Genomic DNA, 24043 nt, shown 5'->3' on the forward strand with positions numbered 1-24043 from the left:
CTGTGGTGGTGTGTGTTTCCTGCTGAGTGGTCTGTGCAGGTGGTGGGTCACCTCAAGGCAGCTGGGCTGGCCTGCTCCTGGGGGTGGGGTGCGGAGACTGTCCATTGGCTGTTGGAGGGTGTCTGAACAGATGTGCAGGTTGTCCTCTTCATCATCACTGATAGGATTTGTGGTCTGCTCTGCAGTAAGTGTTGTTTGTCCCCCTGCAATGTTAAGGGCAGGTGCATGTTAACAAAGGTTCCCATGTATGTTGCCGCTTTGCAGATGTTTACATGCAGACTGCATGGCAATGCACATTGTGAATGTTTTGGTGGAGCTAGCTATTTTATGGCAGACAGTGGGTTTTCCGAATACGTGATGGATGTGTTGTAGTACCCGTACATTGACATCACACAGTGACAGGCAATGCCAGATGTGAGTGGCCAGTTACTACGCACAGGCAGAACCTGTTGTGTTCTCTGTCCTATGGTGTAGGTGTTGCATGTTGTCCCACAATGCCATCATTGGTGATGTTCTGTGGTTGTTATGTGTGTGTGCTGCATTGTGGGGGAGTCAACCCTGCAGCTCGGATTTCGTGGACACTCTTCCCTTTGAGGTGGTGTGCCTTTGAATTGTGTGCTTTTCGGGGGCTGGGAAGGTTTGTGACTTGGGTCATTTGTGCTCTTGCACAGATTGTGTGGCCTTGTGCATTGTTTTCTGCTGTGTGTATTGGACGGCATGGTTTGTAGGTGCACGGGATGTGTTAGAGTGTGACCTGCTCCTTTACAAATGTGATCCAGACTGGGCCACCTCCATGTCTTTTTGTGCACAATGTCATTTATTTAGGCTGCTGCCATGCTATCTGTCATGCAGTGTCACTTGCTTAGTCCGTGTGGCTCACACAGCCGCTGGTTTTCTGGTTTCATCATTTGTGCATGGATTGGTAGTGCCATTGGTTATTCGGAGGGGGCCCATATGTATACATGGTGGACGGGGGCCTACTTGGTGTTTGTATGTGTGCTGCAGTGTGCCAAGGGTATCATGGACATGTTCCACTGTCATTGTGTGTGTGCCCTGTGCTACACATGATTTTGCATGTGTGCCATTCTTCCCACCTCCCCCATCCCCCCAGTCCCTGGTCGTCACTCACCCTGTTGCTGTTGGGTCAGCTCATATTGTGCTATGTTCAGGCCCGACACCTGCCACCGTCTCCACACTGGTGACTGTGGCCACCATTTCCTCCAGCTCATCCAGCTACTCCTGTGGCGCAGGACTCCCACCTCCAGTCGCGGTTGCTGCCTTCCTGTTGGCGGCGGGTTTCTGTTTTGTCTGCCTTTGCACATCATGCCAGCGACTCTTGACCTCCTCCATTGACCTCCTTGCCAGTCCGACTGCATTGACGTCGGTGAGGATGGTCTGCCATATTTCCGTTTGTGTTGCCAGTGCCGCAGTCGAGGTGATGAACAGTTGTTGGTAGTGTCCTATCACCTCCCTAACGATGACAAGTCTTCCTGCGTACTGAACCCTGTCTTCCTCTTCTCCTTGCCCATCCCCAGACACGGGGTTCCATGTTGGTCCTCCGTGGGGCTTGTGGGGTTCTGCTTCTCTTCTGAACTCGGTCCGGGTGCATCCATGGTGCTACGCTGTTTGAATTGGTTTTGGCGTGTGTTTTTGTTTTAGCTTTTATAGCGTGTCTTCCTGCATGATGGGTGGGTATTGCGTGGCTGTTGCTGGTTATCGATGATTTTGGTGTCGCGCTGCGGGGCATCAAAACCTTTTTGGCATTAGTTTTTGCATTTTTTGTTCGTCGTGTTGAATTTTGCGCAGTCATTTGGGGCGTTACCATGCTACTATCGCATGGTGCCGCCGGGTTGGGAATTGGACGTTAAGCCGGTGTTATTTTCTCGTGATTGACTGCGATATGCACAGTTGCATTAATGTACTTTTGTTATCACCCGTCCTTGAGAATATGCCCCTCTGTTTTTGTGACACTTTTTTGCAATCTTTAATTGTGCAGCTTGTCTAATACCACAGCCTGTGCTTTCTTTTTTGAGGGAACCACTACTGTAACGGAGTCAGAGGGTTCAAATATATTGCCTGTCCCCTCTAATAATTCCTTTACATAGGACTAGCAGCCCGTCCCGACGTTGTCCGGGTATGAAATAGAATGTGTGTAATGTGTGTATTCAGATACGGTCATTCGCGTGTTCCCCCGCTTGAGGCCCAGCTGGAGCCCTGGTTCATGTTAGCAGGCGCGTATCCCCCCGCTTGAGGCCCAGCTGCAGCCCTGGATCATGTTAGCAGGCGCATGTAATTAGTATAGTGATCCGCCGCCTAAACCCGGCTACAGCCCTGGCTGATGTTAGCAGAGGCGTGTAATTTGGTTTAATGTGATAGTTCAGTAACAGCGCGCATGAGAGGCTGCAGTAATTGTCCCCGCAGACACGCTCAGTCACGTGTGCCCCCGCTTGAGGGCCAGCGGCGACCGTCTAACAATTAGAATTGTGTGAGTCTTGAATGATTGTTTCCGCTGTTCTTATTTTTTTATGACCCACACCGACGCTCTTCGGCCCGAGTGCTTTTAGACGCACCCAGGCCAAGCCACACAATGCGTTCGGCCCTTTCAGACGCACCCAGGCCAAGGCACACACTGCATTTGGCACTCCCAGTATGTGTGAGACAACGGGCAGTCCCCCAAGGGAGTCTTGCAAATGGTTACTTACCACGCTTTGAGGTGAACGCCTTTGTGACGCCCCCAGCACACGGCCACAGCAGACGATCTGATTAATGTACGACCCAGATGGCATGAAGTGCGGAACGTAGCACATGCCCCCAGCATTTGTCATGCCCCCAGCGTGCCCCTTGATGCGGCACAATTGCGTAATTGGCGCTTCACATGGCATGAAGGGCGGACACACGCCCACAGCGCAGACACACGCCCACAGTGTTTGTCACGGCCCCAGCGTGTCAATCCCCCAGCGTGCCCCTTGATGCGGCGCAATTACGACTCACATGGCATGAAGGGCGGAACGTACCACAAGTTCTCAGCGTTTGTCATGCCCCCAGCACACGCCACAGCAGAACGCAGACACGCCCACAAGGGTCTACTTTGCTGGCACGGCTCTTTTACCTTTTAAATGTATATGGTGGCCGTCTGCACAGCCTATGTCCTTCTGCGGCAACTGCCCTTTCCAACACTGTATTGGGTGTTGTGATTGGTGCTGTGGTTTCTGAGATTACCCGCCTCAAAGGTTTGGGCTCTCTCTTTATAATATTAGTATGGATATATATATATATTTTACTCGAACTCCGCCCGATGAGACCGCCGTCTCACCCCTGTCCGTTTTCCTCACAAACAGTTCTCAAAGAAGACGAACAGAACAGACCCAGATTTCTTCGTGCATTTAGTGGTTTATTTAAAAAAATAAAAAAAAAAACAGTAAGTCCGCATGACGCGTTTCGCCTCCGACACGAGGCTTGGTACATATACCTGTTTGTGTAAGTATATATTTATATATATAGTTTTGTATATTAGTGGCATATATTTAAATTATATCATATTAAAATTATATATTAAAATATTTAAGATTTACTACTTAAACTCTATAATTAAAAATGTATATTTTTGTCTATTTTTTGGACGAGATAAGTGTCAATGATAATTTGTTTCTGATCATTTTTTACTATTATAATAATAGGTTCATGATATTATGGTAAATTATATATTTGACACAATGGTTTTGACAAGGATATTGTTAACCAAGATATTGTATCCGTGATCCCTTCTTTTGTGGGTGCTTCAAGGGGTTTGCTTGTTGTAATGTTCTACAAAAACAATTAAAATCATAGCCTTCAACAAGCAATGTAACTTTTTGAAGTTTTATTTACAATATCAATGGCATATATGGCCCTAACTGATCGCCACTATCGTTAATACCAGTTTCTAACTCTAGTTATTCACTGCTATGCTGAAGCAATCCATTGTAGCTACTTCATTTGTAACGTTATGTTCTCCCTTCCTATAAGCAGAAATGTATCCTGCTAATAGCATGGTGCTTGTAATATGAGAATGTTTATCTTGCTTTCACAGGAGATTAATTGTTTTCTGTTAAACGATCTTTAACCTGGTGGGTTGGAGGTTTTTGTTTAAAGTTATAGGGAAAATGTGTTTTCCTGTCCAACTCATCAGGTCAATTGCCAGTATCCATAAGACGTGATCAGCCACATACGTTTTGAATCCCAGAGCTATAGAGTTAGTAATGGTAACTTGGGTTAGCATGCAAGGTTGCCCAGTCTCACCTTCTCTATTTACAATTTTTATCAAACTCTTAGCCTGTGCATTTAAAGAGAGCAAGGCACTTATGGCAGCAATGCCAGGTGCCCTTAACCTGCAGCTTTACACAGACCTTTCATACTGTATCTTAAACCTGATACTTTAGTAAGGCTGTTCAAATTAAAAGTGTCCTTCACTGGCCTCATAGGTTATAGGTGAACACTAATTAAACTAAAGTCGTACTCTTCAATACCAATGAACAAAGCCTTCCTCATTTCTTTCAATCAAACTATAATAACAAGCCAATAAGGTGCTGGAGGATCAAAATCTCTGAAAACTATGAAGAATTATGCAAATGAAAATATTTCTCCCTAATGCAAAAGATAAAGTCAATGTTAGATGGGGAAATCTGCCTTTATCAATTATAGGCAGCGTGACTATGGTCATGATGCATATATTAACCTTATTAGGCAGAGTGACTAAGGTCAAGATGCATTTATCACCCTTATTTAACTTTAGTTTTGCAACATTCCCTTCTTCCTTAACAAATCAAATCTTTTTATAAAGTTGATTTAAAAATTAGCAGTTTTATATGGAGTAAACTCTTTCCTCAGTTAAGCCATCATAAATTAAATCTTTCCCGAGAAGGAGTGGCCCTGTCAGACCTGGAACAATATTATCTTGGATCCATCCCACTAACCTACACCAGATTCTATATTGTCAGATGTGAACAGCTATTTGATAATTTCTTTGTAGATAGAATGAAAGGGGTATATTTTGGCCAATCCTGATCCTCCAACTATACCCATTCACAATCCTAAATTTGTAAGAAAAGACATAAGCAACCTTTAATCAAAAACAACAGAAACACTGGCAATCCCTGAAAATCCTTGTTACAAAGATGAGAAAATGCAGACCTATGAAAACTAATGAAATATTTTTCAGGGACTTGTCAAATTTAAACTTCCACCTCTCAGGATAAGTGAAAAACTCCCCTCTCTACAAATTCATGGTTGAAGAAACACTGGTCTCCATAATTTGAAACTCCAAGCAAAATAGTTGGGGACTTATTCAGTCCCTTTGATGTCTCCAAAAGGCAAGCACAGTGGATAGGATGACATCTAGAAAACCGAAATGATTATGAATTAATATTCAGAAGAATGCAAAAAAGCGGCATAAATAAGCAGGTATGAACCTGGGCTGGAGAGAGTGGAAACAAGAATATTCTTTTAACATTAACGCACTGTGACAGCCCATTTTCAAATGTATGCAGATTTATGCGTTGCGGCTAATATATTACATCCTAAACCAGAAGCATAAATGGAAGGTAAACATATGATTTGGAGCTAATCTAAGGTCAAGGAATTTTGTGGTCAAAGTGTTTCTTTTATTAAGAATTTGATCAGAACTAATATCTTGCCTGATGGGGCTACTCATAACTTTTAGGAATAGAACAAGAGGTGACAGAGCCTGGTGGTTTATAGCTACTCTGGTCACTCATTCCTTGATACCAACCGATTGGAAGGAGTCAGAGCCTACGGTGTTTTTCAGAATGCCTCACTAAGTTACATATGGTGTATGGAAAATAAAAGTTATATGCCAAGAGGGTGATTTGCAGGAAGGGATTTTTTAAGATATAGAGGTTTATGGATATTGCTAATTGAGATGCTTGATTTGTTAATCGATTGTGTAATCAACTAGAGTAATTTTGAAATGTAAACCTTATTTCATTTAAGACTAGCTCTGCCCTTTTTTAACGTGAAAATTGAAAGGGCTGATTAACAGGGAACCAATAATAAATACCTTTATAAAACTGGTTACTGGGCCAGTGGCATTTGTTACTATTAAAATGCTAATGAATAAATAAATAAATACATACAAAATAGGCTGGGTACTTTCTTAACATTTGAGACAGAGAGGGGAAGCCATGTTAGATATGGCTCCCCCAGTACTCCTTTATCCTGCATAGCACTTGAAAGCAGGGGCAGATGATTTGGGATCCATTCACAACATAATATTGTACATTGGTAAAAAGTTAATATTAGGGAGAGGGCGGTTTTTGACTTATGGGTTCTGATAGACAGCTTCAACCATGCTCTCTCTGACTATTTGATGTCACTCCAATCCTATTGATGAAAATGATCTCTGTTATTTACTGTTACCCGTCTGTAATTCAAAGTTATAAAAAATTGCTGTCTGCAATCCCAGTATAAACGTCTGTCACTAATTTCCTTAATACAGGTGACTTGTGACATCTCTAGTTTCCCAATAAGAAAGAAAATGACATAGCGGCTCAACATTTGAGTTCGGCTATCACAATGCATGATGCCAGAGTGATCAGCGAAGTGGAAAGGCAGAACACAAAACATTTTTTAAACTGTGGTTAATAAAATCGAGAACAGAACCTGACTTTCTTTCTTTCTGGTCTGTTTTTTCTTGTCAAAGTGAATCCTTTATGTCACTAAATTAAACTGAGCTCAATCCCCTTGGCAGCTATTACACAGAGCAGAAAGGCTTAACTTAGTGTACTGTGTAAAGTATTTATTCAGTACCAAAACAGTTGTAAAATTATAAAAACCAAGCAAAATAAATTGCAAAATGTAATAGAAAAATAGAGTGAAATTGAATAATAAAATGACAAACATCCAGTGAGGAGAACTTGGGATATGACTCTTTAGGTGCAAATAGCACCAAAATGTTAAAATGCCAATGGTAGTCATGGGTCACAGTAGACAGGGAACCATTTGAGGCTGACCCCGATTGAGCCTGTTTGGATATACCAAGTGCATTGGTCACGGTGAAAGTCCTGTAGTCTTTTTCTTCCAAGTCCCAATAAAGAATGGAACTTTGGCATTTTTTTAGAAGAAAAAACCTCCCAAAATGGTACGCTGCTGTTACTGTAGTCACTGCAGTATAACCGAAGGCCCGATACCTGAAGTGAGTTGGTCCTGCTGACCCTCGGGGTTTTAAAGATTTCTCATGAAAAATGTTCTAAGTCACAATGCAGAATGGGAATGTGTTGTTGTTTTTGAGATGCAGGATTCTCTGCACTGGATGAAGGTGCAATTTAATCTGACACTGTGGAACTGCTGGTCATATACGTTTCCCAGTATGGCCCGCTGGTGCTCTGGAGGAAAAGATTTCAAAAGTTTCCAAACTTCTGGTGTCCAAACAACTACAGCAATCCAGTTCTAAGGTTCCCAGTGCCTCATGAGAGATAATTAGAGTCTTCCAAAGTGTTTGGCAGAGGCTAATAGCAAAGTGCAACCCAGCTCCTGTTGCCACTGGTCAGCTGGGCACTTCAAGAAAAGGCATCTTATAGCTTGTTGTGTCCGTATAGTCACAAAGGAGGGCAGCCAACTGAACCTTCGATTCGATGTATTTGTCCCACGTGCAAGTGGGAGTGGGTTCAGCCCTTCAGGGCTCCTTTCAGGTCACAGACAGCAGGTCCAGCCCTCTTCTAATCTTTTTCAGGTCCAGACAATGCTCTGAGAAGGGTGTCTTGGGGTGCAACATTTATGGTTGACACTATATGGTAGGTGGGGTGACTCATGGGCACTACTAACAAATTGGGTAAATCTTTCCCTTGACTACCTATTTTTTCAGTAGTTCCTGTGTGCCTTACTGCAAAACAGGCACAAAATGTAGTGTGTCAGGGCAATTCCAAGATGGCCAAAGACTTTAGCCACACTAAACATTGGCTCTGAGAGCTGTGGGTGTGTAGGGGAGTGTTCTATGGAAATTACTATTGATGTCCCTCATTTAACACTGAAATACAGCTGTAAGCAGGCCGTGACCTCATAGCAAAAAATGAAGCAAATGAATGGTAGGCAAAGTTGGGTTCTGGAGCAAACAGACAGGGGAGACTAAAGATACACAAGAAATGGGATCTGGCCGCATTTGACCCCTTTTAAGGGTGGTAGATCTTTCTATGTGGATCAGACAGAACTTTCAGGCAGGGTTTGACACCAGGAGGGGCTGTAGCCCTCACTCTGAATGTCCATAGTCATCCCTGCCATGCAAGTCAACCTATCAATCAAAGTGGTCTATTGTAATGCTCCTGGAAGAAATGTCAGACCTCATTAAAGTCTAGGGTCAGGCTAGGCAGCTAGTTGAGCCCTAATGCAAATTAACCTCCAAGAGCGTCAGGCCGGATGAGGGTAACTTTCTAAAAGTCATTTTCCTTAATATGTATTAAAACTCTGACTTCACCAATTAATTTGATGCTTCATACTCTTAAAAATAGTTGTTGAAACCAACAAACCAACAGCAATATTAATATTTAAATTTGTATTCTTGTTTTCTATATAGTACAGCAAGGCCTGCCACAGTGAACATAGCTTTTAGGGCCTTGTCATTGTAGGAGCATGGTGACATTAATTTTCCACATTTCTGGCTTTTAAATACCATGCAATTTACTTTGTGGGCCACAATGCCTACATAATGGTGACTTATGAATATTTAAAAGAGAAGTCTTTCCCTCCCAGAAATGTGTATTTTAACAGGTTGCACTGTCGGTATTATGCTGTAGAGATCAGGCTACAATTGTAGGCCTGAGGCAATATTTTGTGGGCCTACTCTGAATAGCGCAATGGGTGCTGCAGTCCACAGGTGGCATTTAATCTTGGGATATAGGAGCATTTATCTTACCATTTACTTGGGACTTATTGGCAAGATTAATGTGTCAGTGAGAAATAAGCCAGTTTAACCATTTATAAAGGTAGGTGGAGCACTGGTATGCTACTCCTGTTTAGCAGGGGGAAAAGTGCATAGCGGTCCAAAGCCAGCAAAGCAGATAGGGGGAAATTGTGGGACATCAAAAGTGATAAGCAGAAATGAGATTATTGTATCAGTATGTTAATTTGTTCCACGTCCTAGGTAATCATGAGAAAGTTAGAATCTCTCTGCATGATTCTGCACATTCTGAGTCAACTTTTTTTATATATCTGGCTTCTATTACACTGCAACAAATCTCTAAAAACTTTCTGTTGTGCTTAATCTTGGAAACACAATAGGATGATGGACAAAGCACTGAAACTTTTCAGACACTCATGCACAGTCACTATTAGATCTTGGTTAAATCCATCATCGTGATTTAGCTCACTTCACCACCCCAGTTCCGACCTAGCCATATTCAATCAGTCTTGACCCTGAGCCTCATTGGAACAGTCCAGCCCAAACTGCCAAGCCAGGTCCTCCCTGGACTGGAAACAATTATCCTGGTCAATTTGACCCCTCATCAGCCAGGTTAGCTTTAATCCAGTGACAAGGTGAGCAAGAGACCAACATCTGAGCATACCCTGCTAACTTAGGGCGAACAAAGCAAACTCAATAGGATAATGGACAGAGCACTGAAATTTTCCCGACACTCGCTCCCAGTCACTATTAGATCTTGGTTACATCCAGCACTTTGCCTCCCCAGTTTGGACCAAGCATATGCAAATCAGTCTTCACCCTGCTCCTCATGGGAACAGTCCAGCTCAAACTACCAAGCCAGGTCCTCATTGGATTGGAAACAAGAATTCCTGGGACCAGTTTGGTGTAATACCCCTCATCAGCCAGGCTAGCTTGAATTCAGTGGCAAAGTGATAAGGGGACACACGTCTGGACATACCCTGCTAAATTAGGGCAAACAAAGCAAACAAAATAGAATAATGGACAGAGCACTGAAACATTTCGGACACTCACCAACAGTCACTGTTAGATCTGGGTCTAATCCATCATCGTTATTTGGCACACTTTGCCACCCCAGTTCAGACCCAGTCATATGCAAACCAGTCTTCACCCTGCTCCTCATGGGACCAGTTCAGCCCGAACTGCCAAGCCAGGTCCTCCTTGGAACAGAAAAAAGCATCCTGGGACGGGTTTCGGAGTAACACTCCTCATCAGCCAGGGTAGCTTGAATCCAGAGGCAAAGTGAGCAATGGATCCAACACGTATGCCTAGACATAGATCTCATGCTCACTGTGTGACTGGATTTAGGCTAACTTGGCTGATGAGGGGTGATGACCTGAAACTGGTCAGTTCAGGCTGGACTGTTCCCATGAGGAGCAGAGTCAAGACTGATTTGCATATGGCTAGGTCCAAATCTGGTCATGCTAGACTGGGTTAAAATCAAAAGCTAAGGCTGACAGCAATGGAGAGCGGTTCGGCTACAAGGACTAGGTCCGTCCCGATGAAAAGTTCATCTTCTTACTTAGGGCATGATTTCGAGTTTTGCGGTCAGACTGCTGGACTGATGGACCATCATTGCAGCGTTTGGGAGAACCCTGCCAAACTGGAGGCTTCCTGATCATCGTGTTACAACAACACCGCGGGGCTGGTGGTGCTGTCTCGGTGATGGAACAGCATGCTTCGGCTCATAGGGTGCCTGAAGCATATGCTGTTGCCGTAGCAGTGCTGCTTGCACGTCCATGCACTGTGTGCTATGCACCATGTTGTGCATGGCGAACAGTGCACGCATGACAGCCCAAGCAAAGAGGGCATAACATGCATTCACCCCATGGGCTAAAACACCCTGGTGCCCTTTTCCCTGCCTTTCTGATGACCTTTTCATTGTGGGGTCCCAGCCATTAAAAGGTTGGCAGATAGATCAGCATGGCTGTGCTGGCATCGGCATCGCTGCCATAGACCACCGCTTTCCCCATCGCCACCTCGTTGGGATCCAAGAGCCTGGCTGCAGTGACGGTCTTGTGTCGGGCTGGTGGTAGTTCAACTGCAAAACCTTTAATTGGTGGTCAGACCGCCAAGGTTGCAGTGGTCGGACTGCCACGCATGCATGGCAGTCTTAGGACCAACATACTCATAATCGGGACTTGAGTCTTTCTTCTGGAGGAATTTTCTTATCTGTGAAGCAGGCTGCGAGCTTGATCCGACAAAGGCCTTGAAGATGACACGATGCTGCATGGCATTGGTCCCGGTGAAATCCTCCATGTTGGTACACATAAGCTTTTCTAGAAGAGAAGCTACTTTCAGCAGGGCAAACCAGCAAGTTGAATCTTACCAGCAAGGCGAAAAAGGTGATTACGTTACAACAGCAGTCCGATGGTAGCCTCTGGTTCAGAAAGAGTTTCTAACTGTCTACTTTTGCAATCTTGAAGGAGAGAGAGTACACTCTAGCAGAATTCAAGGGCCCAAGGCCTTTTGGGTCCCACTTGGGTGAGCCCCTGCATTGAGAAACTCTTGCCGGGTGCCCTACTAGCACCCAAAAATTGCCCTTGGGGATGCCTATTCTTGCTCACGCTCACAAACTTACTGTTGGTGAGCCACACATGAGAAAAAACTCTGTCATGCGGAGGTTGGTAGAGTTTGGCCAGAACTCCATGTTAAAAGCTTAGGGCCAGATGTACAAGGGTTTGTGCATGCCTGTAATTGGTGCCACTCTTGCTACATAGCCAATAGCAGAATAAGGCCTAGGTGTGGGTTACATCTGCCTGTGACAGGGGCGGCCCCTTTTAAGCTAGCTCAATTAATGGTGGAGAAGGTCACACCTTCTCCCATCCAAGTCCTTTTTGCTCCCTTTACTGAGAGCAATTCATACCTCCCAGCAGGGTGCCAGGTGACAGTTGATGATTATCTCAGAAAGGCTACTAGAGGCTTTAGGCAGAAAAATGCTAACTTTCTATCAGTGGCATTTCAGAATTGTACTTCAAAATCCAACTTTACAATCATATTGGATTTTAACTTCCTATTAATTTGAGCACTTGAGTCATGTGTTTAACCATTCCCAATCTGAAGTTATACATTATATGGTGTTTTAATGTAATCTTGTGGTTTTCTATGGGGGAGCCAGATTTGCCACAGTGAAAAAAGACTTAGGAGAGATTTTCACTTCCAGGACATGTAAAACTTAAGAACACTTGTTCACCTTTTTAAATATCACTAACCTATGGCCTACCTTATGGGTGACTTATAGGTACTAAAAAGGAAGGTTTTGGCCTGACAAAGACGTTATGTCGTCAGGTCAGATATACTTTTTAAAACTGCTATGCTAAACTGCAGTGGCAAGCTTAAATTAATGTTTTCACTTTTTCACTGATGCGGCGGTACAGCCAGTTCTGGAGTCTACTAGTGAAATGTAACTTACTGGCCTTGAGTACACAGAGTACTAAATACTTTGACCTTATGGGTTAGTTAAATATGCCAATCAGGTATTAGCCAGTTCTACATGTTTTTAGAGTTCAGAGCATATACACTGGGTGCTGGATGTCAGTGGCCCAGTGTTCAGAGTCACTAAACCAGCACTAAATATAGCAAAAGATAGGTGGAACCCTGCAGAAAGGGCATATTTTCACTATGGTTCTAGTCTCCCTCTGGTTGCACAACTTCTTTGAAGCATCCTGTATTCCTTTTCTTTAGCATACTATAAATTCACTTACTCATTTCCCTGTTATACGTTATGTTTTTTCATAGTAGATTTCTATTATCAAACATAAATTGAATTAAAATCCATATTTCGCTCATCGCATTCCATGACTACGATGTCGTAGAAAGATTTTCTTGCTAGCTGCCCTTTGTCCCAATTCATTTTAGGCTAAAACAGCTCATCTAATGGGGAGGTGCGGGGGAAGTTAATTGATCAACTATTGTTCACATGAGATAAATGAACTGCATTCTTTAGGCAATCTGCTTATACCTAGAATCCCAGTCGCTGAAAAACAACAAATTCAATGGGACAGGAGGGAAGCTGTCAGGGAAAGTAATGCATGATACAGAAAAAAGTTGTGCAACCAGATAGAAACACGAGCTGGCACATGAGTGTAGGTGCCTACTGTATCATGGTCAATAATATGGACCTCCAGTTATGCTGCATGTACTGCATTGATTACTATGACATCACAAGGGAATTATGCTTACTATTCTTAACTGTGTTTAGACCCATCATAGGAAGTAAATATATGTGGGGTTAAGAATAGTGATTATATGTTTACCTTGCAACTTACTTGAAAGTTGATGTAGTGAATACAACTTTTTATGCCATGCCGTATACACAAGCGATATAGTGACCCACAATCTCTTGGTTTCTTATTTGCACGTGGGCTAGTGTTAATGCACTTCTAAAAGGTCATGCCACTTCTAATTCTAGTTTACCGGCCTCAGCAGGAACTGTATTGCTTGAATCCGGGACTCTTGCATAGAAAAAAGCCCTCTAAATTGTCAAAGTTCACCTTGCCTCTAGGAAACTAGGCTTTAGCTGTGTTATTGAATATGGTGGTATTCAAGTTAAGCACTGTAAAGGCCCTGACCAAAATACTAAACTTTCATGATCTTCTTCACTGCTCTGCTTTTTGGCTTAGGCAGGACGTACATTGGAACTACTAATAATATCTTGTGTATAAATCAAAGTGGTGCAGTTTTTATACATTTGTGTCTCAGAAATACAATTATGTATCACTTACATTAATCCAAATTAGAGGCTAAGATCATATTTTTAATTATGATAGCAAATGCTTACGTCTGTTTAAATCCCTAGTATTTTTCACTTTTAGACTACCCAATTTTGGACTTTTACTTTGTGTGATTCTCATGAACAGAGTCTCACTCGCAGTAATTTTGAAAATGGACTGAAAGTGACAACCACCAGTGTCTGTCTTTTAACATAAGACCTCTACTGTGCAGCCAGAGTAAGAGGATAGTTACAAGAGTACAAATGTGCACAACTTTGATCACATGTGCAGGCTGAGTATGAGACTATCATCCAGCTCAGCACAGTATCAGCGCAGAGGTGTCCTGTCAAAGAGGAACACTCTATGGATTGGTGCTGACCTGGTAGAGTAGTGTTCTGGGTGACCCAGATGGTACAGCTAAACACCACTGGGAAATACATTTGACCAGCGTTTTACTTTAAACTTTCATTAATACTTCGGAAAGATTTTTATAGAAAACATTTGTATTTTTCCATCAGCTTGAACAAATTGCAATCAACATTCCCATTACAATGTTTAACAAATAGTTCACTAAGGATTTAAGGACCCAAGACAAACACATTTATTTTCAAAATGTCTCCTTGAAACAACTAATGTTGATATCAGCCGCAAGTAAAACTGCATATTGATATACAAAAACATCAACATTATCAAACAATAGTCAACCCAAACTTTAGTTACAGATATGCATATGACTTTTATCAACCTAAAACTAGTCAACACCAGAGGCAACAAACCATGTCTGAAACAGCCATTGCCATGCTCATTTCTGGTACAGTCATTTTGGATCTGAGATATTCAGGACAAGAGAAGAGAGCTACAGAAATTGTTCTCCAATAGGCAGTGTAGTTTTGTTATATAGAGTCTTAAGTTCAGCCTAATACATGGTCTAATGTTTCTAATGTATTTGTCTTTTCACTTCCTGAAGTTTTACGCATTCACACATTTCTTTTTCATATTTGTTCAATTCAAATCAAGGACTTTATGTTTTATCCCTGTAATTTTTATTACAGTAGAATTTATTTTGTCTTGGTTTACTTCTTGTCTGCTCCAAAGGATACAATCATCTGAGTAGGTGTTCAATCGTGGTCCACCTTTTGATTGTCTGGGAAATGTAAATGTTGAAGAAGCAACTTTCTAAAGAGTCTATCTGTTCCCTTATTTCTCGTAGTGAGCACATCATTTTGTGCTTTAGAAAAGGTCGAAATCAGAATAACTGCACCTGAAGTATTTTGTTTGGCAGCTTGTGCCATAACAACTTGGGGTACTGGACTGGGTCGGTCAAATCTTGGTGAAATGAAATTTGTTCAGGTGATTTACTCATGAGTGTAGTGAATTGGTGTTGCATTTTAGGGTTTTACTCTCAGTATAAGTTTTATAATGCAAGCAGTGTTTCAGTTGTTGCTATATGAACATCCAAAACATCTGTTTAAGGCGATGGAGTAGGATGTAAATGTAAGGAGGGCTGAATAGTCAAAATGTTTATTGACTGATTTACTGATTGTGTCAATTGCCTACCTTTGATGCTAATTGAATCCATTGTTGAACATGTATTTGTTTAATCATGAGAAACTTAAAGATTATTTTATTGGCCTATGAGTTTAGTGTGACCTGACAGGGAAGTTTGCCTAATGATGGGAAATAGACTAGGTGTGTTTCCTATATAATGGTGGTTATCTATATCGCTTGTTAACTATTAAAATGATTTATGATTTATGGGTTCATAATGCAGTTTGACTAGCCCAGTTGGTCTATTGGCAATGTTCTTGATACTATTTCTATACTGACAGTCCATTGAAACTCCACAGCAACAAGCAAAAATTTAATGTCATCAGGGCAAAAAAGGGTCGGGCTAAGGTTGAACCACCAGTAGGTGCCTGAGACAGTCGCACGTCATCTGTTAATATCGTCTAGCAAACAATGAACTGAACATGGTCACCAAACGTCTCTTCAGGTTATCACAAGAAGTAACATTTTGAACATTGATTTAGCACATTAGAAATGCGTCTCTTGTGTCTGGGAAATATTTAGAAGTGGGAAAATTTCAGTTTGCACTTGAAAAGGTAGAGTACATTCTTCCTTAATCAAAGGACAGGAAAATAAGACATATGCACCGTAGTAACCATGCTCATTATTGGGCACTCAATATTCTTTTCTGAAATTACTGGGAAAAGTCCAATATAATAATGCAATGGGTTTCTTTGTATAATATTTCAGCTCCCTTCTTCAGAATTGTGTCATCTATTTCAGGGACATTTTTCCTTAAATTACATTTAAAGCTTGATGCTTGTTCCAATCAGCTTCCATAAATTGTATGTCTCGGAGGTGCAGCTATCTTTACATCCATTCCGATACATTTTAGATGTTATTGGAATCTGAATGTAGAAGAAAACCCTGCACCGTAATATATAAGAAGGTTAAGAGTTTTTCATTGATTAAAGTTTGCAGTGGCCATAACATTTATATGGATAATCTAGAACTAAATAACTGAATACTTTATATCTTCTGCAGACCAATTTAGATATTGTCTCCATGTATGCCAGTATCAACACTGCATGCAACGTATAAGGATCTCTCACCTTGTCTTGAACCACAAGAAATGCAAACTGACATCGGACATATACATTAATATACAAAGAATGGAAATTGAAAATGTGATAGGAAATTTAACTGCACCTTTCATAACTATATATATATAGATATAGATATAGATATATATATATGATGCCCTTTCTTTATGCAGCAAGGAAATGGTGTATATAATGCGATAAAGCAGCAGTGTGCAGTCAAGCCCTGCTGATAAAAAGGCGACATTAGGCACTAACTAGATTTTATGGAATATGTGTGTATATATATATATATATATATATATATATATATATATATATATATATATATATATATATATATCCAAAGACTCCCATTCACAAAAGAAAGGGCGGAGGCCAGAGGGGGTTCAAAGGTAAGACCAGCTTTATTCGGCAGGTTAAGCAAAGCAGTATTTTAGGCGGATGCATTTCGGCTAGATGCCTTCTTCAGCGCCCTGCGATGCGTGGCCAGCTTCACCAAATAGTTCCAAAGCCGCACCCCTTCAAATAATGGTCCAGAGGCTCCTCCCCAAGCTCATTGCGCTCACCTGTTGTTCGTAGCAGAATGAAGCGAACTACAACTCCCAGAATGCACGGAGTCAGTGCATCAGGGTCGGTGGTGTGGGGAATGCTGATTGTAAAGCAGAAACAAAGTCTGGATGGTGCAGGTGGAAAGTGAGGCTGTGCACAGGAGTCTGCCAACATCCACGAGTCACTCCCTTTGTCCCCTCGGTCCGCTGCTACCTCCGAGTCCAGGCAGGCAAATAGGGCGGGGACAGCCATACAGCATAGCGTCCTGTTGGAGGTAAAGTACCTCACACCACCCGTGCTGTGCCCGGCTTGAAGGTGGACACTGGAGCTCCCGGTCCCCCGGGCCGTTACTTCGCTGAGCCCAGCGATGGTGTGCCAGTGTATGTCCAGGTCGCTTTTGCAGCAGGGCCATCCGAATACTCCTCTGGCTGGAGCAAACAATATCCAAAGACTCCCATTCACAAAAGAAAGGGCGGAGGCCAGAGGGGGTTCAAAGGTAAGACCAGCTTTATTCGGCAGGTTAAGCAAAGCAGTATTTTAGGCGGATGCATTTCAGCTAGATGCCTTCTTCAGCGCCCTGCGATGCGTGGCCAGCTTCACCAAATAGTTCCAAAGCCGCACCCCTTCAAATAATGGTCCAGAGGCTCCTCCCCAAGCTCATTGCGCTCACCTGTTGTTCGTAGCAGAATGAAGCGAACTACAACTCCCAGAATGCACGGAGTCAGTGCATCAGGGTCGGTGGTGTGGGGAATGCTGATTGTAAAGCAGAAACAAAGTCTGGATGGTGCAGGTGGAAAGTGAGGCTGTGCACAGGAGTCTGCCAACATCCACGAGTCACTCCCTTTGTCCCCTCGGTCCGCTGCTACCTCCGAGTCCAGGCAGGCAAATAGGGCGGGGACAGCCATACAGCATAGCGTCCTGTTGGAGGTAAAGTACCTCACACCACCCGTGCTGTGCCCGGCTTGAAGGTGGACACTGGAGCTCCCGGTCCCCCGGGCCGTTACTTCGCTGAGCCCAGCGATGGTGTGCCAGTGTATGTCCAGGTCGCTTTTGCAGCAGGGCCATCCGAATACTCCTCTGGCTGGAGCAAACAATATCCAAAGACTCCCATTCACAAAAGAAAGGGCGGAGGCCAGAGGGGGTTCAAAGGTAAGACCAGCTTTATTCGGCAGGTTAAGCAAAGCAGTATTTTAGGCGGATGCATTTCGGCTAGATGCCTTCTTCAGCGCCCTGCGATGCGTGGCCAGCTTCACCAAATAGTTCCAAAGCCGCACCCCTTCAAATAATGGTCCAGAGGCTCCTCCCCAAGCTCATTGCGCTCACCTGTTGTTCGTAGCAGAATGAAGCGAACTACAACTCCCAGAATGCACGGAGTCAGTGCATCAGGGTCGGTGGTGTGGGGAATGCTGATTGTAAAGCAGAAACAAAGTCTGGATGGTGCAGGTGGAAAGTGAGGCTGTGCACAGGAGTCTGCCAACATCCACGAGTCACTCCCTTTGTCCCCTCGGTCCGCTGCTACCTCCGAGTCCAGGCAGGCAAATAGGGCGGGGACAGCCATACAGCATAGCGTCCTGTTGGAGGTAAAGTACCTCACACCACCCGTGCTGTGCCCGGCTTGAAGGTGGACACTGGAGCTCCCGGTCCCCCGGGCCGTTACTTCGCTGAGCCCAGCGATGGTGTGCCAGTGTATGTCCAGGTCGCTTTTGCAGCAGGGCCATCCGAATACTCCTCTGGCTGGAGCAAACAATATCCAAAGACTCCCATTCACAAAAGAAAGGGCGGAGGCCAGAGGGGGTTCAAAGGTAAGACCAGCTTTATTCGGCAGGTTAAGCAAAGCAGTATTTTAGGCGGATGCATTTCGGCTAGATGCCTTCTTCAGCGCCCTGCGATGCGTGGCCAGCTTCACCAAATAGTTCCAAAGCCGCACCCCTTCAAATAATGGTCCAGAGGCTCCTCCCCAAGCTCATTGCGCTCACCTGTTGTTCGTAGCAGAATGAAGCGAACTACAACTCCCAGAATGCACGGAGTCAGTGCATCAGGGTCGGTGGTGTGGGGAATGCTGATTGTAAAGCAGAAACAAAGTCTGGATGGTGCAGGTGGAAAGTGAGGCTGTGCACAGGAGTCTGCCAACATCCACGAGTCACTCCCTTTGTCCCCTCGGTCCGCTGCTACCTCCGAGTCCAGGCAGGCAAATAGGGCGGGGACAGCCATACAGCATAGCGTCCTGTTGGAGGTAAAGTACCTCACACCACCCGTGCTGTGCCCGGCTTGAAGGTGGACACTGGAGCTCCCGGTCCCCCGGGCCGTTACTTCGCTGAGCCCAGCGATGGTGTGCCAGTGTATGTCCAGGTCGCTTTTGCAGCAGGGCCATCCGAATACTCCTCTGGCTGGAGCAAACAATATCCAAAGACTCCCATTCACAAAAGAAAGGGCGGAGGCCAGAGGGGGTTCAAAGGTAAGACCAGCTTTATTCGGCAGGTTAAGCAAAGCAGTATTTTAGGCGGATGCATTTCGGCTAGATGCCTTCTTCAGCGCCCTGCGATGCGTGGCCAGCTTCACCAAATAGTTCCAAAGCCGCACCCCTTCAAATAATGGTCCAGAGGCTCCTCCCCAAGCTCATTGCGCTCACCTGTTGTTCGTAGCAGAATGAAGCGAACTACAACTCCCAGAATGCACGGAGTCAGTGCATCAGGGTCGGTGGTGTGGGGAATGCTGATTGTAAAGCAGAAACAAAGTCTGGATGGTGCAGGTGGAAAGTGAGGCTGTGCACAGGAGTCTGCCAACATCCACGAGTCACTCCCTTTGTCCCCTCGGTCCGCTGCTACCTCCGAGTCCAGGCAGGCAAATAGGGCGGGGACAGCCATACAGCATAGCGTCCTGTTGGAGGTAAAGTACCTCACACCACCCGTGCTGTGCCCGGCTTGAAGGTGGACACTGGAGCTCCCGGTCCCCCGGGCCGTTACTTCGCTGAGCCCAGCGATGGTGTGCCAGTGTATGTCCAGGTCGCTTTTGCAGCAGGGCCATCCGAATACTCCTCTGGCTGGAGCAAACAATATCCAAAGACTCCCATTCACAAAAGAAAGGGCGGAGGCCAGAGGGGGTTCAAAGGTAAGACCAGCTTTATTCGGCAGGTTAAGCAAAGCAGTATTTTAGGCGGATGCATTTCGGCTAGATGCCTTCTTCAGCGCCCTGCGATGCGTGGCCAGCTTCACCAAATAGTTCCAAAGCCGCACCCCTTCAAATAATGGTCCAGAGGCTCCTCCCCAAGCTCATTGCGCTCACCTGTTGTTCGTAGCAGAATGAAGCGAACTACAACTCCCAGAATGCACGGAGTCAGTGCATCAGGGTCGGTGGTGTGGGGAATGCTGATTGTAAAGCAGAAACAAAGTCTGGATGGTGCAGGTGGAAAGTGAGGCTGTGCACAGGAGTCTGCCAACATCCACGAGTCACTCCCTTTGTCCCCTCGGTCCGCTGCTACCTCCGAGTCCAGGCAGGCAAATAGGGCGGGGACAGCCATACAGCATAGCGTCCTGTTGGAGGTAAAGTACCTCACACCACCCGTGCTGTGCCCGGCTTGAAGGTGGACACTGGAGCTCCCGGTCCCCCGGGCCGTTACTTCGCTGAGCCCAGCGATGGTGTGCCAGTGTATGTCCAGGTCGCTTTTGCAGCAGGGCCATCCGAATACTCCTCTGGCTGGAGCAAACAATATCCAAAGACTCCCATTCACAAAAGAAAGGGCGGAGGCCAGAGGGGGTTCAAAGGTAAGACCAGCTTAATTCGGCAGGTTAAGCAAAGCAGTATTTTAGGCGGATGCATTTCGGCTAGATGCCTTCTTCAGCGCCCTGCGATGCGTGGCCAGCTTCACCAAATAGTTCCAAAGCCGCACCCCTTCAAATAATGGTCCAGAGGCTCCTCCCCAAGCTCATTGCGCTCACCTGTTGTTCGTAGCAGAATGAAGCGAACTACAACTCCCAGAATGCACGGAGTCAGTGCATCAGGGTCGGTGGTGTGGGGAATGCTGATTGTAAATATATATATATATATATATATATATATATATATATATATATATATATATATATATATATATATATATGAATAAAAAAAAAATATATATATATATAGTTTTTTTGTTATATACACAGACACACTCATATATATATACACACATACACACATATATGGTCTTTATATCATGATGGTTGCTGGCATAGGTAAGTATAAAACTAATATTTATTAGTCTTTAATGTTATTTACTCTTGGAAATACACATTTTGAATATGTTATCAAAAGGTGTCTGAGTGCCTGAAGGCTAAACTTGACGCTTCACCTACCTCTGCTCTCTCCATATTGCTTGCTTTGCCTCTTTCCTTCTCAACCCCACACAAACACCCCACACACACACATTGTACCTTCCATTATATTTTTAATTTATTAGCATTTTATTTTTAATTCAGGTAAAGAGGTACATGACAAATTTCCATTTTAAAGAGGTACTGAAATTACTATGTGGCATTTGACTGGTTGGTCATTTTAAACATAATAAGTCCTGCCTAAAGGTTGTGATGAGAATGCAGGATTTTTTTATTTTTAATTCAGGTTAAAAGTTGAATGACAGATTTTTATTTAAAAGAGCTACTGAAATTTCCGAAAGAATTATGCCCTCACATTCTAAGTGGCATTTGACTTTTTAGTCATTTTAAACATAATAGGTCCTGCCTATTACTTGTGATGAGGATACAGGATATTACCTGATTATAACATATATGTTCCACTTACAGTGCAACTAATATTAATCATCAAGGAACAAAAAGAGTACTTTTTTGCTTATTTCAATATGCTGTTTGGCTACCGTTGTAGAAAAGTACTAGTTAACTAATGTTTCATTCTGCTGAGATGGTAGCTAAATAATTCCATATTACAACTGAGGTGCTAAAAAGGTTTACCTCGAAAGTGACTGGTTTTCATATTTAAATCTGTTTTGTATGTGTGCAGATTTAGCTGTACACAAATTATTGCATATTGTAATACAAATGACCACCTCCAAAATTGTTGAGATAAATAAGAGTGATATCCTTAGAATGCTGATTTTTTTCTGTTTACTGAGAGTGATCAGCATTAAGGTTTTCGAGGTTGGTTATTTAGTAAAAGAAGTTTCTAATGGGACAACAAATGCATCATAACATTCATTTTAGTATGCTCTGGATTGTATCTGCCAAGAGAAAAAACCTGTCAACGGCGTCTGTTCAATATAGTCAGTTAACAAGAGCATTAAATCAAATCCCAAATGGAAAAGTGTGAGGAGGGGACAATGGTCTCCCATTTCTCAACAAACAGATCTGCCTATTTTGCTAAAATATTCCTCTTCAGAAATACTCACTATGACAAACTACACGGTTTTACATTGCATCATGCAGGAATGCAAAGGAAACCAAATTAAGATGGCTTCACTACACACCTAGCCTTTCTTTCTTCATCTCACTTTGGCTGTGTTGCACAGACGGGCTCCCCTTTGCCACTTGGTGTTCCCCTGTGTTTGGTAGCAACGGAGCACTTGCATGTTGTGTTTGATGCCTTGCATGATAAAGACATGCAACGGCACGTTCCAGTCTGCATGCTGCTTAATGAATGTTTCTCCTTTTCTCTCCTTCCCTGCCATGTGCTTACAGAAGACAACTATGTCGAAGGTGGGTGTTTTTATAAAAACTTTTTTCCTAAGCTCCTCCCCTTCCTTGCCGATTTCATTTTGATCTAATGCACCTGTCCTGTCCAGAGGCACGGTAAGTCATTTTTGGTATGGCCTTTAATGGTTTGCAAATCAATTCAGCTAATTTGCAATTTGATATAGAGCACGAATGGAACATATGCAAATGAATACATTTTAATGAAACAATCATATGTACTTCAGAAAGGTAATGTCCCTTAAATGCTCTATTCTGCAAATTGTAAACTGCATATGTGGCTTATGTACTAAGTTACTATATCCTTTCTAAACAGAACACTTAATGCATGAAAACATTCGCATTAGGAACTGAGATTTATCTTTTGTTGCATCTTAACAATTAATCAATGCCCAGTGCATTTCGTAATATGTAACTATTGTTACTCTTAATTCAAAATTACAATGTTCTATCATATATAGGTATGCTGTAATAACAGAAGGAAAGGGAAACGACTGATGGCCATATAGAGGGTAATCATTTAGTTTAAATATACTGATAAAAGACCAAGGAAACTTGATGCAATGTTTGTCGCAGAATAATGGTAAGTAGTATAACTGCTGGTGCTCTGTCAAATACTAAAATCTAGAGTTCAAATTTGCAGCACACCAACCTCCACCTAAAACCCCGGAACACACACCATTGCCTATTGTTTACTTTACCAACAATTCTAACACAATACACATGCATCGTTTAATTCAGACTGCTAGATCACTTTTTGGAGCAAGCTCTCTTTTTAACATATACATCCCCCTGCAGAGCAAACTAGAAAAATTGCAAAAGGGGCAGTAAACAGCATAATTATATACACTTTATTAAATGATTAATCATATTAAGAAATCGGCTGCAAACTTTGGAATACCAACATTGAAATTAAACTCTACATTGGGTTTCTTTAAAAAAAAAAATATTCCTAGGGGCATATATCCAAAAATGTCTTTGATGGCTCTGAGTTGTGATGGTTTAATAAGGTTTTGTCAACTCACTGTTTTGAGAGATATATGTTTTAAACTTTGATTATTCCAATCCAAACTTACTGGTGCATTGAAACATATGACATACATGTTTATTGTTTGCATAGGAACGAACAACATGACATTGTGGCAATAATTAGTAGGAATGGAATGTGTAGGTTTATGTTTTGTGGCAGCAATATTCTGTATAATTCCATATATGTGAATGCATGGCATTGCAATCTTGATTAAATACAAAGACAATGTTTTCACTAATTTCTCTAAAGTATAAGCACAGTGAAGTTTTTTTCTGGTGAATTGCCTGCAAACTAAAAGAAAAGAAAAATAGATAAAATAATATGCAGTGTTTTTTAAATCGTCCATTGTAAAACAATATGCAGACTTTTTAAAATCGTCTATTGTACATTCACATGTTCCTCATGAGAGCAGGTAATTGTAATTTAATGTTAAGTCTTGAAGAGTGTGTCTATTTACACCTGCATATACACCTTAAGTAACCTTTCTTTGAAATCCATATATCGCTCTGGCATGGACATTCAAATCTGCACTTTTT

General features: G+C 43.0%; 1 protein-coding gene across 19 annotated transcripts in view; it reads left to right on the forward strand.

Annotated features, from left to right (window-relative positions):
• Window positions 1-24043, forward strand: part of NRXN1 (neurexin 1) — a 1652744-nt gene that overhangs the window by 231506 nt on the left and 1397195 nt on the right. For 8 of the 19 annotated variants that reach the window (XM_078649604.1, XM_078649606.1, XM_078649614.1 and 5 more), the window contains exon 3: window positions 22466-22483. The exons of the other annotated variants lie outside the window; for them this stretch is intronic. In XM_078649604.1, the coding sequence (XP_078505730.1) occupies window positions 22466-22483 (18 nt within the window). The remainder of the gene's footprint in view (window positions 1-22465; window positions 22484-24043) is intronic. 19 annotated transcript variants of the gene reach the window in all.

Source organism: Lissotriton helveticus, chromosome 6 (genome assembly GCF_964261635.1).
Source record: "Lissotriton helveticus chromosome 6, aLisHel1.1, whole genome shotgun sequence".
NCBI lineage: Eukaryota > Metazoa > Chordata > Amphibia > Caudata > Salamandridae > Lissotriton > Lissotriton helveticus.